This window comes from Antechinus flavipes, chromosome 6 (assembly GCF_016432865.1).
Source record: "Antechinus flavipes isolate AdamAnt ecotype Samford, QLD, Australia chromosome 6, AdamAnt_v2, whole genome shotgun sequence".
Classification (NCBI taxonomy): domain Eukaryota; kingdom Metazoa; phylum Chordata; class Mammalia; order Dasyuromorphia; family Dasyuridae; genus Antechinus; species Antechinus flavipes.
Genome location: NC_067403.1, coordinates 204,378,965 through 204,396,578, shown reverse-complemented (window position 1 = coordinate 204,396,578; position 17,614 = coordinate 204,378,965). Strand labels below are relative to the sequence as shown.

At 31.9% G+C, this 17,614-nt stretch overlaps 1 protein-coding gene across 2 annotated transcripts in view; it reads left to right on the top strand.

The window, feature by feature from the left end:
* LOC127540665 (L-lactate dehydrogenase A chain-like) overlaps positions 1–17,614 on the top strand; it is a 64,726-nt gene that overhangs the window by 14,829 nt on the left and 32,283 nt on the right. The window contains exon 7 of one of the 2 annotated variants that reach the window (XM_051965456.1): positions 16,750–17,493. The exons of the other annotated variant lie outside the window; for it this stretch is intronic. Within the exon in view, the coding sequence (XP_051821416.1) occupies positions 16,750–16,914 (165 nt within the window). The 3' untranslated portion in view covers positions 16,915–17,493. Of the gene's footprint in view, positions 1–16,749; positions 17,494–17,614 lie in introns of those variants that run through there. 2 annotated transcript variants of the gene reach the window in all.

The window sequence follows — 17,614 nt, the reverse complement described above, 5'->3', positions numbered from 1 at the left end:
CTCTTCTCCTAAAAGAAGGGAGGGGGAGACATGTGTCTTATCTTTTTGGGGTCAGCTTCTTCATTATAATTGTAAGTCTATTCAGATTTTTTCCCCTTCCCTTTACATTGCCGGTTTTGTATATATTGAATTTTTTTTGTTCTGCTTCATTTTGCATCAATTCATATCTTCTTATGCTTCTTTATTTGTGTTAATCATTAACACAGTAATATTTTATTACATTCATGTACTACACACAATTTATCTCTTCCTCAGTTAATTGGTATTTATTTGGTTTCCAGTTCTTTGCTAATATAAAAAGTGCTGCTATAGATATTTGACATATACAGGACCTTTCTTTCCATCTCTGACTTTGTTTAAGTATATAGCATGGAACTCTTATTTCTTTTTGCTATGAATTTCACAAATATTGTAAATATAACATTTCTTTATGCAAAGAAATAGAAAAATAGGATTGTGAATGACACTGTGAGACTCTTATGTAGACATCTTAAAACAGGTCCAAAGCAAATTCACTGTTTTTCCCTTCAAAATCATCCTTTTTGCTAACTGTCCTATATTTGTCGAAAGCAGCTCCTACTGTTCTGATTGTTAGAGGTTCAAAACTCAGGGGCCATTGTTGACTTTTCTCTCTCTTACCTCCAGTATCTTGTTTGTTGTCAAGTTCTGTCAGTTAGACCTCCACCTCTCATGTCTTCCTCCCTTCTCCACACCGCCACTACTCTACTCCAGGTCCCCATAATGACACACTTCCTGTCTTGCAAAAGCTTTCTGGTTGCTCTCCCTGTTCCACTCCAGCCTTCACATAGCTACCAAAACGATATACCTAACCATGTGGATCTGATCGTGTCATCCTTTTATTTAGTAAAACTCCGTTGCTCCCTGTCACTTTCAGGAGCATATATAGTCTTCTGTTTGATCTTTCATAATCCCCTAACCAAATAACTGTATACTAAGTAACAATGCCAAAGAAAAAAATTACAAAAACCATAGAAAATTGCATTGAAAAAAGTGACCATAATGAGATAACATAGAAAAACTTATGGGATCAACTAAATTCTTAGTAGAAATTATGTATTTCTAAATGCTTTAGCAGGCAAGGAAAAAAATCCAATCACTTGGACACACAACTTAAAAAAAAAGGCAACAAATCAACCCCCGTCCAGCAACAAAGAGAAATTTGAAAAATTAAAACAGATTTATAAAATTGAAAATAATAAAAATAGAAAGAAAACTGTTAAATCTAGAAGCTGAAATTTAAAAAAAAACTTTTTTCCAATTATATGTTAACAAAACTGATCATCTAGATGCGATGAATTAATATTTAAAAATAAAAAATATACAGCTTACCTGATATTGAACAAAGCAAAAAAAAAAAACTCTCGGATCAAATGGATTTACAGGTAAACAGGTAAACAAGTAAACATTAAAAAAACAATTTCAAAGGACAAATTATTTGAACTATAGGAAAAGGCATCCTATAAATTGTTGTTTTTTTTTTTTTTTTTACAAATATGGTTTTGATATCTAGAACTAGAACACACAAAGTAGAGAAAAAATTATAATCTAATATCTCTAAGGGATAGAAAAATTGATGGAAAAATCTCATTAAAATATTAGCAAATAGGCTATAGATTAATATGTTAGAAAATGTACATACCATATTCAGATTGCATTTATATGAGAAATTAAGGAGTGGTTAAACTTAAGGAAGAATGACAAATAAGGAATATGACAAATAATGTTATTAATATGAATAAATAAAACATGATTATGTCAATAGACATTTTTGAAAGGGCTTTGATAAAAATACATCATATTTATGTTGGAGCACTAGAAAGCATAGTAAGTATGTAATAGTAAATAATACTGTAAATATAGTAAAAATAAAAATGGTAAAAAAAAAAAGTAAAAAAAATTACCTTATTAAAGTAAATGATACCTTCTAAAACCAAGAACAAAATATTATATGTAATGGAGAAAAGTTAGAGGCTTTTCCAGTAAGTTTAGAGATAAAGCAAGGATATTCTTTACTGAAGCCACTATTTTAACATAGTGATTAAAATACTAGCCATTGTAAGAGAAAAAAATTAGGAATAGAGGCAAAAAAAGAAACTTTATATTACTTTCTGCTGTTATGACGATTTAACTAGAAAACCCTAATGAGTCATCAAAAATCATTTGAAATTACTAATTTAGGAAAGTTTTAGATTATAAAATTCATCCACAAAAACAGTTTATATTCCTGTATATTATCAACAAAACCCAGTAGGAAAAGCTAGAAAGTAAAATTTCATTCAAAATAATTATAAATTATAAAACTATAATTTATAAACTTAAAATTATATTATAAATTTACAAAATATAAATTATAAAACTCATATATTTGTGAGTGTATCTACCAAAATATATCCATGAACTATGAACCCAACTCTGAAACACTTTTTGCACAAATAATGACACTCTTAAATAAATGGAGACCTTATATTAATTGCTCATGGGAAGTTTGAGTCAATGTAATAAAAGTGATAGTACTTCAGTCATCTTTCAAGGACATTAGAACTCTTAATAATGCACTGATAAATCATAAGTACAAAGGACATAGGATGGATCGTGCCACTCATCTCCAGACAAATGAGTGGACTTAAAATATTAACTATGATACGCATTTCTGAGCATGGCCAATAGGAGAATTTGCTTTAATATGGACTATGACAGTTAGATGTGTCCTTTTTTCTTTTTCTTTTCTTTTTTTTTTAAATAGTAAACGGCAGGGGAGGGGGGAAAGAGGGAAGAGCTTGACAATGGGGAGACAAAAATAGTTTCCTTTGTAAGCCTGTGTGTTTTGTTTTATATGTTTAAAATGTTAACTTTCTTAAAAAAAAAAAAAAAAACCATCTTGAAATCCTGTTTCTCTTTGTTCCTATTTCTATGTGTAGTATATAGATATGTGTCTGTGTACATCCAGAGCGATATACATTAAAAACAAGTTCTCTGCTGTAAGAAGATGCCATTCTCCCTATTTGAGAGCTCCCTGAGCTGATAAAATAGACAATCTCACTCTAATTGTTGCTGCGTGTTCATACCTGTGTTAGGTATCTGTGTGGGGTTTTGTGGTGTATGATATGAGATCTTGGTTTAAGATGACTTTCCCACTTTCTTAGCAGTTTTTTGTCCCCTCCCCCCCCTCCAAAAAAATGAAGCCTTATCTCAGTAGTTGCCATCTTTGAATTTATCAAAAATCTGCTACTATCTTCCTTCAGTTGTTTGTGGCTCTTCTCAAAAGAGCCTGATGTGTTCCACTGATCAGCTTTTCTTATTGTTTAACCAGTATCAGATAATTTTGATGATTATTCCTTTCTAGATTTGGTATTCCTAAGCCCTGCTCCTTTCCACCTTATTTCTCTTAGGATTTTTTGACTTTTTCTTGCTTTGGATAAATTTTGTTCTTTTTAAAAAATTTTATCTTTAATTTTTATTTTCTCCAGTTACATGTAAAAATAATGTGGAGTTTTTGGTTATACATGTAAATTCTTTTTTTACGTATTTCCTTATGAATCAATTTGGGAGAGAAAAATCAGAACAAAAGGGAAAAACTGTAAGAGGGAAAAAAAGCAAGAAAAGGGGGGAATAGTGAACATAAAGCATATGTTGCTTTACTTTCAGTCTTCATGGTTTTTTTTATTTGTATTTATTGGGGTTGCCTTGTATCACTAAGCCACTGAGAACCAAGTCTGTCATAATTGATCATCATATGATCTTGCTGTTGCTGTGTACAATAGTGTTCCTAGTTATGATTGTTTTGCTCGGCATTAATTCATGTAGATCTTTCCAGGCCTTTCTAAAAATCAGCCTGTGTATCATTTTTAATAGAACAATAATATTTCATTACTTTCATATATCATACATAACTTATTCAGCCATTCCCCAATTGATGAGCATCTACTAATTTTCTAGTTCATTGTCACCATTAAAAGATGTGCTACACATATTTAACATATATAGGACTGCTTGCCATCTTGGGGGGGGGGGAGGAGGGAGGGAGGGGAAAAAAACGAAACATAAGTGATTGCAAGGGATAATGTCGTGTAAAAATTATCCTGGCATGGATTCTGTCAATACAAAGTTATTATTAAATAAAATAAAATTAAAAAAAAAAAAAAAAAGATGTGCTACAAACATTTTTGAACACGTGGGTTCTTTTCTCTCTTTTTTTTGATTTCTAGGTTACAAACCCAGTATGGATCAAAGGGTATGCCCAGTTTTATAACGATTTGGCCTTAGTTCCAAATTGCTTTCTTGGATGAAATTTGAAAAATTTTCTAGTTCTATGATGAAAACTCATGGGGAGTTTGGTTTTGTAGATGTTGTTACTGTTATAGTTCTTATTAGCATTACCCAATCATGAACAAGTGTTATCTTCCTCATGACTTAATTTTGCATTTAATCATATAAACAGGATTTTGTATTTGTGTTTATACATATAAGTCCAGTGTCTTAGGTAATTTCCCATATAATTTAAATAATCTGTAGTTATTTTGAAAGAAATTTCTTTGGCTCTTCCTGCAGAGTTTTGTCAGTAAAACTACAGAAAGACATGTTTTTCATATATTTATTTATGCTGCTTTACTGAAGAAATTGCCTATGTAAACTCCCTGTTTATTTTTTTGTTTTATTGGTATAACTAAGATTTCTAGAACTGTACCAAATAATTCTGCTGATACTGATCCCCCACTAGTCTTATTGGTTAAGGTCTCTGGGATTTCTATATTAAAGAAAATGTTAGCTTTTAGTTTTAGGTAAATACTATTTAAGTCTATTAAGGAATCAGAATGGACCATTCATTCTATGAGTTTTAATATTTGTAACATAAAGCAGAGTTGATTTTCTTGTCAAATGCCTCTTAAGCACCTGTGGATAATTGTCATTTTAATTTTTTTATTCATATAGCATATAATAGTTTTTCTAGTATTGAACTACCAGTATTACTGGTATAAATTCAATCTAGTCATTTGGTTTCTCTCACTGTCTCTCTCTTTTAATCTTTTAAAAAAATCATATTAGCCTAAGTTTGTTATTTTAAAATTTTATTTAGTTTTAATATTCTTTTTTTTTTTTTTAGAGGTAGGGTTAAGTGATTTGGCTGGAGTCACATATCTATTATATCTGAAGTCAGATTTGAACTCATGTCCTCTCAATTCCAGGGCCTGTGCTCTATACATTGTGGCACATAGTTGCACCTTAAGAATGGCTCTTAATTCTATAAATCTGGTTCACTTTTGTGTGTGTATATGTATTTATGTATATATAATACAAAATAAGGCCTACATCAGAGAAACTTGCTATAAAAATTTCCCCCAGTTTTGTGCTTTCCTTTTTTTTTTTTTTTTTTTTTGGTTCCATTAGTTTGTGCAAAACTTTTTTAGTTTAATGTAATCAATGTAATACTATCCATTTTATTTCCTTTGTCCCTCTCTAGCTCTTGCTTGGTCATAAATTTTTTTCTTATCTATAGAATTGACAAGTAAATTTTTCCCTCCACCTTTAATTTACTAATGATATCACCCTTTATGTCTAAATTATTTACCTATTTTGACCTTATTTTGAGTGTGAGATGTTAGTTTACACTTAGTTTCTGTCAAATGGCTTTCTACTTTTTCCCAACAATTTTGTCACATGACAAGTACTTGTTCCAAAAGCTTGGATCTTTAGGTTATCAAAAACTAGATTACTCTGATCATTTATTACTTTGTTTTATATATCTAACCTATTCCACTGATCCACTACTCTATTCTTAGCCAGTACTAGGTTTTGATGATTATTGCTTTGTAATATAATTTGAAATCTGGTACCAGATTTCACTTAAATAATGAAATATTTAATATGAATAAATATTTACACTGAAATATTTCTTCCAAAATAGTTTTTATTGATTCCATTGATATTCTTGGCCTTTTGTTCTTCCAGATAAATTTTGTTGTTATGTTTTCCAACTCTGTAAAATACTTTGGTAGTTTGATTGATGTAGCATTGAATATATAAATTAATTTAGATAGACTTGTTATTTTTGTTATATTGACTCTGCCTATCCATGAGCAATTAGTATTTTGCAATTGTTTAGATTGATCTTTATTTGTGTGAAAAGTGTTTAATAATTTTATTCATACATTCCTGGGCTTGGTTTGGCAGATAGATTCCCATGTATTTTAATGTGACTTGCAATTATTTAAAAAAGAATTTATTTTTGTTTGCTGGTTTTTGTTGCAATATATGGAATTGCTGATAATTTATGTGTGTTTATTTTATATCCAGAAACTTTCTAAAGTTTCTAAAGTTGATTGTTTCAACTAGTTTTTAGTTGATTCTTTAGGGTTCTTTAAGTATACTATATATTGTCTGCAAAGGGTGTTTTTTTTCCTTCAGTTTCTTTTATTGCTAGAGCTAGCATTTCTAATATAATATTGAATAATAATGGTGATAATGGGCATCCTTGCTTCAACCCTGATCTTAATAGGAAAGCTTTTAGTTTATCCCCATCACAGATAATGTTTGCTTTTGGATCTAATAATTGTTCTTGCATCTATAAAAAAATGAGACTTATATTTTAAGAAAGTCTCCATTTATTCCTTTGTTTTCTCATAATTAATAAGCATGGATGTTTTATTTGTCAGAACATTTTTTCTCCATCAATATAATCAGATGATTTTCATTATTTGTCTAATGTAGAATCACTTCTGCATTCTTGGCATAAATCCTATTTTGTCACATATTTCTAATATATTGCTGTAATCTTGGTAGTATTTTCTTTTAAATTTTTGCATTCATATTCATTAGAGAAATTGACTTTGTAGTTTTCTTTCTTTTTCTTTTCTTTTTTTTTTTTTTTTTTTTTTTTTTTGCCTTTGGTCTTCTTTGTTTAGGTACCAAAATCTTAATTTAGTACCTAATTTGGCAGGAATCCTTTACTTGCATTTTTGTTCATATAGTATCGGAATTGAATATTCATTAAATGTTTGGTAAAATTCACTTGTAAATTTATCTGGTTTGGGAGATTTTTTCTTAGGAAATTCATTTATGGCATAATTTCTTTTTCCAAAGATAAATTTATTTAAATATTCTGTTTTCTCTTCTGTTAATCTGGGCAACATACTCACACATACACATTTCACTTAGATTGTCAGCTTTACTGGTATATAATTGAGCAAAATAATGTCTCTAATTGCTTTGATTTCATTTTCATCAGTAATACATTTATTATTTTTGCTTTTTTGATAAGGATTTTTTTAAAAAATCAAATTAACCAATGCTTTACTAGTTATTTTTTTCTCCATAAAATCAGCTCCTAGTTTTGTTTTTTTTTAATTCAGCAGAGAGAGAGAGAGTGTGTGTGTGTGTGTGTGTGTGTGTGTGTGTGTGTGTGTTTGTGTTTGGTTAAACATGGCTTTTTAATTAATTTCTCTTTTGATTTTTCAGGTTTTCTATTTTGGTGTTTAATTGGAGATTTAAAACTTTTTTTTTTAGTTGTTTTTAGTTGCATATCTAATTCATTGATCTGCTTTTTTCTTTTATTGATGTACACATTTACAAATATAAATTTTTCCTTAAGTACTGCTTTCCTTTCATTTCACACATTTTGGTGTCTCATCATTCTCTTTAATGAAGTTGTTTCTATGACTTGTTTTTTGGTTCATTCATTCTTTAAGATTATTTAGTTTCCAATAAAGTTTTAATTTAATTTAATTTAATTTTTAATTTATGCTTTCACAGACCTCTACTGAATGTAATTTTTATTGTATTATGATTTGAAATGAAATTTTATTTTTTTCTGCATTTGTTTGTAAAGTTATGATGCTAATATATAGTTGCTTATTGTAAAAGCACCATGTATAATAGAAAAAGTTATCTTTTCTAGTCCCATTTGGTTTTCTTTTATTATATCTATTTTTCCAAAATTTTACTTATTATTTTATGGTCATTTATAATTTTCTCCTGTGATTCATTTAATTTTCCTTTTATAAATATGGATACTATACCATTTGAGACATATGTTTAGTAGTAATATTACTTCATTGTCTGTGATACCTTTTTAGCAAGATGTAATTTCCTTTTAATTAAGCCTGTTTTTGCTTTTCTGAGATCATAATTGCTACCCATGTCTTTTTTAATTCAGCTGAAGCACTATAGATTCTGCTTTTTATCTTTATTTTAACTCTTGCATCTTTTATTTCAAGCATTTGTTATAAACACCATATTATTGAGTTCTGATCTCTAATACATTCTGCTATCCTTTTTTGTTTTATGGGTGTTTATTCCATTCACTTTTATAGTTATGATGACTAACTTCATATTTCCTTTCATACTATTTTCTTCTATTTGTCCTTTTCTCTTTTTATCCTGTCCCTTCTCAAAAGTCTATTTTCTTTCTTCTTTCCTTAATCTAGTCTCCCATTTATCATCATCTCCTTCTCCTTCCCTTCTACTTTTCTTTTGGATAAGATGTTTATACTTAACTGTGCATTTGTATACATGTATACATGCACTCATATATGTATATATACATTCAGCACATACACTTATATACACATACATATTAATGTATGTGTAGATACACACACACATATGTACACATACATAGTGTTCGCTTTTGGTACTAATTCAGAAGAGAGTGAAATTCATGTATTGCCTTCCTTCTTTATGCCTCCCCCTCCTTCATTCTCATCTTCCCTTCCCTTTTATAAAGTTCTTATCTCTTTTATGTAGATTTTCCCTATATTTCCTCTCTTTTCTTCTTCCATTGTAATCCCTCTTTCTTACACATCTATTTTCTTTTCAATCATCCCAACATAATCAACTCCTTCCCATGCCCACTGTTTATGTAAAGTTCTAACTGCCCCATATTATTTTACCTTATAGGAATGTAGACAGCTTAACTTTATTTAGTCCTTTATGACTTCTCTTTCATTTTTTTTTTAATGCTTCTCTTGAGTTTTATATTTGAGAATCACATTTTCTATTCAACTCTTGTCTTTTGATCAGTGGTTTGAAAGTTCTCTATTTCATTAAATATCCTTTTTTTTTTCCTGAGGAAGTATATTCATTTTCTTCTGGTTAGATTATTCCTGGTTTGTAATTCTAGCTCTTTTGCTTTCCAGAATATCATATTGCAAGTCCTCCACTCTTTAAATGTGTTAGTTGCTAAATGTGTGACCCTGACTGTAGCTCCATGATACTGTAATGGTTTCTTTCTGGCTACCTGCAGTCTTATCTTATGTCATGGGAGTTTTTAAATTTCCTTTAATATTTCTGGAAATACTCACTTTATGATCTTTTTCTAGTAGTGATTGGTGGGATATAAGGCAGTTTTCCTTACGAATTTCTTGAAATATGATAAAATATGAAATATCTTTAGTTGTGGCTTTCAGGTAGTCCAAGAAATCTTAAATTATTTCTTCTCAATCCATTTTCTAGGTCAGTTTTTCTGATGAATTATTTAATATTTTCTTCTATTTTCTCCTTTTAAAAAAACCTTTTATTTCTTGATGTCCTGTGGTGTTACTAGTTTTCATTTGCCTAATTCTAATTTTTAAGGAAATATTTTCTTTAGTGAGCTTACCTCCTTTTCTATTTAGCTTATTCTACTTCTGTTTTTAAGATGTTATTTTTCTAATATTTTTATGCTTATTTATTAAGCCATTAATTGTCTTTTCAAATCTTTTTTTGCATTGCTCTTATTTATTTTCCCAATTTTTCACTTTTGATTTAAAAAAATTTTTTTAGAACTTCCAGGAACTCTTGTTGGATTTGTGTCCAATTCACTTTTTTATTCCTTTGGAGGCTTTGCTTTATGTCTTGATCTTTCACTAAAGTAACATTTTATAGTCAGGTTCCTTTGATTGTTGTTTTTCATTTTCCAGCCTATTTCTTGACCTTCAGTCAACCTTGTTTCAGGGTTGGTGTTGGGGGTGGAAGAGTACAGGGGACAGGGATTACTGTTTCCAGCTTAATGGCACTGATATTTTCAGAGCTAGTTCTGGGAATAAGGAAGTTTTTGGTGATTCCAAATTTGGTGGTGTGATTTGGGAACATTGTGATCACTGCTTTTCTAGGCTGTGTGCTCACTTTTCCTGAGGAAAGCAGCCCCTGCTGCCTTGGGCCTACAAGTGCTGTTCTCCTCAGGATCTGTTTTCCCTTTAAGACCATAATCACTAGTTTCCCTCGGGGTCACTGCTACTTTTCATCTAGGAACAGCAACCCAGAAGTTGGCACAGGCAGTGGAGCTGCCAAGCAGCACCTGGTCCTGGGCCACATCCTAGCACGAAAGTCCCTGATAATCTCTCTGATTGCCTAAAATTCCCTTCCCATCTCTGGCTTGAGGGGTCTCAGAGCTGCTGCTGCAGGTGTAGCCTGGTGTTGCCATCATGTGCACCCTAGACATCCCAGATTCTCCTTTCAAAAAATATCTCACCCTGATCTTTTGTTAGCTCTTCCATTCTAGAATTTGAATTGAGATGTGTTATTTTAAAGTTGTTTGGAGAGGAATGTTGTGAAAGTTCAATTGTTATGCTTTTTCTTCATCCTATACTCCTTTCCCCAGTAAGCTTTATCTATTTTTAAGTTTTTTCACTTAATTACATTTTTTAAAATAACCAATTTAAAAATTTTCTATTTTGTTTTTAGTTATCCTTTTAAAATTTGCATGCTGAAGATATCTGATCTTTCTTTACTGTATGGGACTGCTTTGGATTATGCCTTGAAATTCGGGTATTATTTTTTTCTTTTTTTTTTTTTTGGAGAAATTAAATTTTTTTTTACAATTTCTTTTATCTACCAGTTTTTAAATGGAATCTTTTATTTAAATGCTTGTAATTATATAATTACATTGTGTTACTAGTAAAATATAAGTTTAAATACTTTTTTTTTTTTTGTTCTATGAGAGTTTTTATACAAGTGCCATGCTCAGGTGAGAAATATGTATTCTCCTTTCTCTTTTCAGTAATTGCTTAGATACACTTGTCATATTTAACTTCACTAAAATATCGCTCAGGTCCTTAATTTTTCTTTTTTTTATCTATTTTGTTAGATTTGTCTAATTGTAAAAGGACATGTTGGACCCATAATTATAATTTTGCTATTTTTCCTCTAATTAGGTTAACTTTTCCTTTGGGTACTTCAGCACTATACTTTTTGAGGATGTGTGTAAGTATTGATAGTTTTATAATCTCTAATGCCTTTACGTATAACATAATTTCCTTACTTAGTTTTTTTTTTTTTTAATTTGCAATTAGTGAGTCTCTCTTACTCCTTTTTTCCCCTTTCAGAAGGCAAAAAATAAGCTATCCACCCATATAAGAAGTCATATAAAACATTTCTATATTAGCTGTGTGGCAAAAAGTAAACTCCAAGAAAAATCAAGAAAATGATAGAAAATATGCTTGTCTATACTCAAGAGTTCATCAGTTCTCTCTAGAGGTGAACATTTCTCATCAAGTTTTTTTGGAATTTTTGGAGACTATTGTGTTGATCAGAGTAGTTAATTCTTTCATAGTTGATCATCACAATATTGTTTATTGTGTACAATGATCTTCTGGTTCTGAAGACTTCATTTTGCATCACATCATGTATTCTATCACAATCATAACTTGTTACAGATACTTTCAAGTCGATGGACATTCCCCCCAGTTTCCAATTCTTTGCTATCAGGAAAAGAGCAAAAATAAATTTTTGCTTATATGGGAACTTGTCATTTTTCTTTGATATCTTAGAGGGCTGAGAGATCACTTACTGTGCCAAAGGGTTATGCCCAGTTTGATAGCACTACTTATGTCTCCTTTAACCATTATCTATTTTTACTGTTACTTTGTACTTCCTATTAATTTGCTTGAAGTGTAAGTTTTGATTCTTGGATAGGGAGATGAAATGTGATTTCATAGCTTTGAGGAACTCTGGATAAAGAAACTACCTCCATCAGTGTAGACTTGTACCTTCTCTACAATTTCTTTCAGAATTGTCTGGAGTTCTGGGAAGGGACAACTTGTCCAGGGAGATAAAATTTTGGTCTTCTGTTTTGAAGGCCATTCTCTCTCTCTTTTTTTAAAATTTATTTTTTATTAAAGCTTTTTATTTACAAAACACATTTATGGGTAATTTTCCAACACTGACCCTTGTAAAACTTTCTGTTCCAAATTTTTCCCTCTTTCCCCCCATCCCCTCCCCTAGATGGCAGGTAGTCCAATATATGTTAAATATGTTGAAATATATGTTAAAACCAATATATGTATACGTATTTATACAGTTATCTTGCTGTACAAGAAAAATCAGATCTAGAAAAAAAAAAAACTGAGAAGGAAAACAAAATGCAAGCAGACAGCAAAAGAAAGCGTGAAAATGCTATGTTGTGTTCCACACTCATTTCCTGTAGTTCTCTCTCTCTGGATGTAGCTGATTATCTTCATCATTGAACTGGAACTGTCCTGAATCATCTCATTGTTATAAAGAGCCACGTCATCAGAATTGATCATGGCAGTCTTGTTGCCATGTATAATGATCTCCTGGTTCTGCTCACTTCACTCAGCATCAGTTCATGTAAGTCTTTTCAGGCCTTTCTGAAATCATCCTGCTGGTCATTTCTTACAGAACAATAATATGCCATAATATTCATAGCCTATAATTTATTCAGCCATTCTCCAGCTGATGGGCATCCACTCAGTTTCCAGTTTCTTGCCACTATAAAAAGAACTGCCACAAATATTTATTTTTGCATGTGTGGGTCTCTTTCTTGAGGGCCATGCTCTCACTAATGTGTTATATTAGCTCTTTTGTCAACAACATATTATGTTCTACATTTTCATCTCATTTACTTCCATTGTTGATTGATTATGGTCTCTCTCTTCAACATGTACTCTAATAATTTTGTTTCATCCCCATTTCCCCTCTTTTCACAAAGGAAAGTGGTGGAAAAAAGAAAAAAGAATCTGATCGATACTAGCAACATATAATTGGAGTGGTCTTCTCTCATATTCCTCTGCCATTCTTCTCTTCACAAAACCCTGACTCTGATCCCTTCTTTCTTCTTCTAACCATGACTTATATTCAAAATTTGAAGTTTGTTATGCTTATGACTTCCCTCTTATCTTTTCTGCCTTTTAAAATCATTGTTCCTTGTTGAGTTTAATGTATTTTGATACTGAAATTAGTACATGAATGTACTTGTGCATATGTATGTTTGTGTATATGATAAATCTTTCTTTGATAAGAGGCTCATGTGTTACCCTTTTTTTTTTTTGCTACCTTTTTCTCCATGTTTTATTGTCTTGTTTTATACCCTAGCTATTTGTAAATTTGTTAACTCCCTCTGTGACTCTAAAGACAGTTGTTTTGTAAATGGACAATTGACTCTTAGTAAATGCAAGAATTGTGATAGTGCAAGTTGTTCAGTTGTGTCTGACTCTTTGTGATACCATTTGGAATTTTCTTGGGAAAAATACTAGAATGGTTTTGCCATTTCTTCTCTAGCTCATTTTTTTAGATAAGGAAACTGAGGCAAATAGGGTAAGTGATTTGCCCAGAGTCAAATAGCCAGATGTCTGAGGCTCAGACACACTGTAAACAATGGAAAGTAATGGACCTGAGCTCAAATACATCTCAAACTAGCTATGTGACGCTAGGCAGGTCACATAACCTGTATATATTAATTTCCTCATTTGTTAAATAGGAACTATTTCCTAAGTAAGAAGTGACATTTGTAAAGAACATCACAAATCTTAAAGTGTTATATAAGTGCTTATTATGATGTCATTGTTTAGTTTTTTCCAGTTATTCAAATGAAATCACTTTTCTGAATTTCTCTTGGCACCACTTTTCATTTCAAAATTTCTCTTCAGTTATGATCTTTTAATCAGGAATGTCTGAGTGACCTCTCTTCTAGTAGAGGCCCATTTTTTTTTCCCTTCCATATTCCACCTATTCATCCTTGATTTTAATTTAAGTTTTTTACAAAGATACAAGAGGAAGTGAAGACCAGAGAATAGGACTAATGTTAATAATCTAAAATTGGAGTGATCTGATTTTCCTCCTTAACCATTCTCTCAAAACTTTCATTTCAAATCCAGATGATTGATTCTTTTTCCCCCTCTAATTTTAACTCTCATATGTTTTATGACAATACCTTCATTAGCTCTTACCTTCTTTCTTAAATCTCATTTCTGCCTGTTTCTTATTTTCCTGTTGCATTTAATATATTTTTGTTCATAAGAGTTTGTGTATGCTCATTCCTCCTTAGCTTGGTTCAGTTATAAGATTCAAAAGATGCTCTCTAATTCTACCCTAATCTTCCATGTTTATATATTCATTTTAAAAAAATTTTTTTTTTCTCCTTTTTGTGAGGCAATTAGGGTTGTGACCTGCCTGGAATCACACAGTAAATGTTTTGTCTGAGGCTAGATTTGAATTCAGGTTCTCCCAACTCCAGGGGTAGTGCTTTGTCCACTGTGCCATCTAAGTTGTAAAGTATGTTTGTTACTGTGTGTGTGCGCGCACACATGTGTATGTGTGTAGCTATTTGGCAAGGTAATTGTGGTTAACTGATTTGCCCAGGGTCACACAGTTAAGTGATGTGTCTAATTTGAACTCAAGTCCTGCTGACTTCAGGACTGGTGCTGTTATCTACTGCACCACCTAGCTGCTTTGGTTACATATTCTTATTCTGGCACATCTGTATTATGAGAAATATTAAGTCCTATATTCTGTCATATGAACACCATTCTAATCACCCCCAAACTCAGTTTTATTCTCACTTTTTCAGGGTATATTTTTCTTGACTTTTTTCTCCTTGTTATTTCAAATTTTCTTTGTTTTAGTCGCAACATGCAGCACAGTGTGTTCCTGTGATTCTTTAGTATTTTTTTCTTCATATTTTGTTTTGCTTTCTGGTTCTAAATTTCTGGATGATTTCCTCTTCGAATAGGTTTTCTGTATTAGGTTTTTGGCTTGGTCAGGAACTCCTGTGATTCTTTTTTTTTTTTAATTTTATTTTATTATTTTTTTTATTTAATGATTACTTTATATTGACAACATTATTCCTTGCACTCGTTTCTTTTCTGATTTTTTTTCCCCCTCCCTCCCTCCACCCCTCCCCTAGATGGCAAGCAGTCCTTTATATGTTGGATATGTTGCAGTATATCCTAGATACAATATATGTTTGCAGAACCGAACAGTTCTCTTGTTGCATAGGGAGAATTGGATTCAGAAGGTATAAATAACCCGGGAAGAAAAACAAAAATGCAGATAGTTCACATTCGTTTCCCAGTGTTCGTTCTTTGGGTGTAGCTGCTTATGTCCATCATTTATCAATTGAAACTCAGTTAGGTCTCTTTGTCAAAGAAATCCACTTCCATCAAAATATGTCCTCATACAATATCATTGTCGAAGTGTATAATCATCTCCTGGTTCTGTTCATTTCACTTAGCATCAGTTCATGTAAGTCTCGCCAGTCCTCTCTGTATTCATCCTGCTGGTCATTTCTTACAGAACAATAATATTCCATAACATTCATATACCACAATTTACCCAGCCATTCTCCAATTGATGGGCATCCATTCATTTTCCAGTTTCTAGCCACTACAAATAGGGCTGCTACAAACATTTTGGCACATACAGGTCCCTTTCCCTTCTTTAGTATTTCTTTGGGATATAAGCCCAATAGAAACAACTCCTGTGATTCTTAAATTTTCTTCTTTATCTTTGAGGTCATTGATCCTGATAGTGGATAAGTTTTCAATTTTTTCATTGCCTTATTGAATCACTGGTTCTAATTTTTTCTATTCTGCTTTTCAGGGACTCTACTACTATCTACCTTCTATTGTAAGAAATTTATCTTCCTAATTTTTTTTAAAGCGCTATAATTTTTTTTAACTTCTTGCTTCATTTCTTCTGTCAGTGCTTGGAATCCTAGTTGCCAGCGCATTCTCTTTTTCCAAGGTTCTATTTTTGCTTATCTTGTTCTTTTCTACAGGTTTTGACTTTAGGGCTTTTCCTGACCTGTGGTGTTTTTTTTGCTGTGTTAGAAGTTTTCTTCTGTTTACTCCATCCTCAGTTCCTATATTGGGATTTTGTGCCCCTGCCAAGCTTTGCTCTATCCAGTTAACACTTAGATGTGACAGCTTGGCCCTGGAGCCAGCACTTCTGTTTCCTAGGTCTGCCTGTTTTGTTTCAGTTTTAGATAGTGTGGCTAGATCAGTTCCCCTCCTTTCCTTATTCTTCAACTCTGGGACAGACTTGCACCAGGAGCTAATTTCTGGTTTATTTCCTAGCTTCTGTATCCATACCCAGTTAGGGATGCCTTAACTTGTCTGCACTGAATCGCCAACTGGGAGCTTGCTGCGGCTGTGTCATCTAGCAGTCCTCTACTGGAAGTTTGCTTTGTCTCTTGCTGTGTTCCTGATATCTACTGTCTCGCTAGCTTTAGGCTCCCCAGAACACTCCTGATCACAGGATCCTCACAAATTTTGTGGTTGTCTTTTTGAATCTTGGCTTGTTTGGTGGTTTACTGGTTTTTCTCTGGTTCTGTTGGCACCTTTTACAATCTTTATCTGGGGCTTTTTGAGAGGAACTTAGCTTGGCTAGAAATTTTTCCATCATCTTTCCTGAAAATCCTTAGTCTCAGTATTTTAAAGTGATTTTTTGCTGCTTATGCCAAATTAAAGATCACAGGTTCTAATTTGGAGAAAGAATAATAATCTTTTTGCTTTCCAGGGCTTGTATGGAATAAAAGAAGAGGTCTTCCTCAGTGTCCCTTGTGTTTTGGGGAAGGATGGTATTTCAGATATTTTGAAGATAACTATGAATCCTGAGGAGGAGGCTCTTTTAAGGAAGAGTGCAGATAATATCTGGGAGATCCAGCAAGAACTGAAGTTGTAAAGTCATTTAATATCCCATCACTAGAGAAAAGGATTTGGACATGCTTAACTTTTTGTCAGTTAAATCTTTTATTTGATCTGTGATTAAGCATCAAATATAAAGCAGAAATATAAATACTATGAAGAAACTCCAGTCTCCCAAAGTTAGAAATAGGCAATGGTAAGGTAGACTTCTATTCATTTATATTGTTTGGATCTCAATGTTGGATGTTATCTTTTAGAGTCATTTAAGTGATTGGTGAAAAGTAGATTAAGCACTTAAAGTTTTAATTCCCTACCTTGAATGTACAGCATTTGTTCCAGAAGAATCTCTGAACTTGTTATTTTTGTTAGAGAAATTTCTGGTTAGTTCCTTGACAAAAACCATCAGCTCCATTAATCGAGTTAGCTTACACACACCCCCTTCTCATACTGCTTCTGGTCTCTATAGGATTTTATGTTCTATGTATCCAGGTCAGATTATTTACATATATGAAATATATGAGGTTTTTATGCTAGGATAAATTTATGCAAATTACCTTTTTTAAATATCAAAACAGCAAGATCAAATAAATGAAGAGCTCTGGAGCTTTGATGAATTATACTTAAGTTGAATTTTCTAGCCTCTGCCATTTGTTAGCTCTATGACCTGAGACAAATTGCTTTACCTCTTGGGATTTCCTTTGTAAATGTGAACTAGATGAATTTTAAGAATCCTTTCC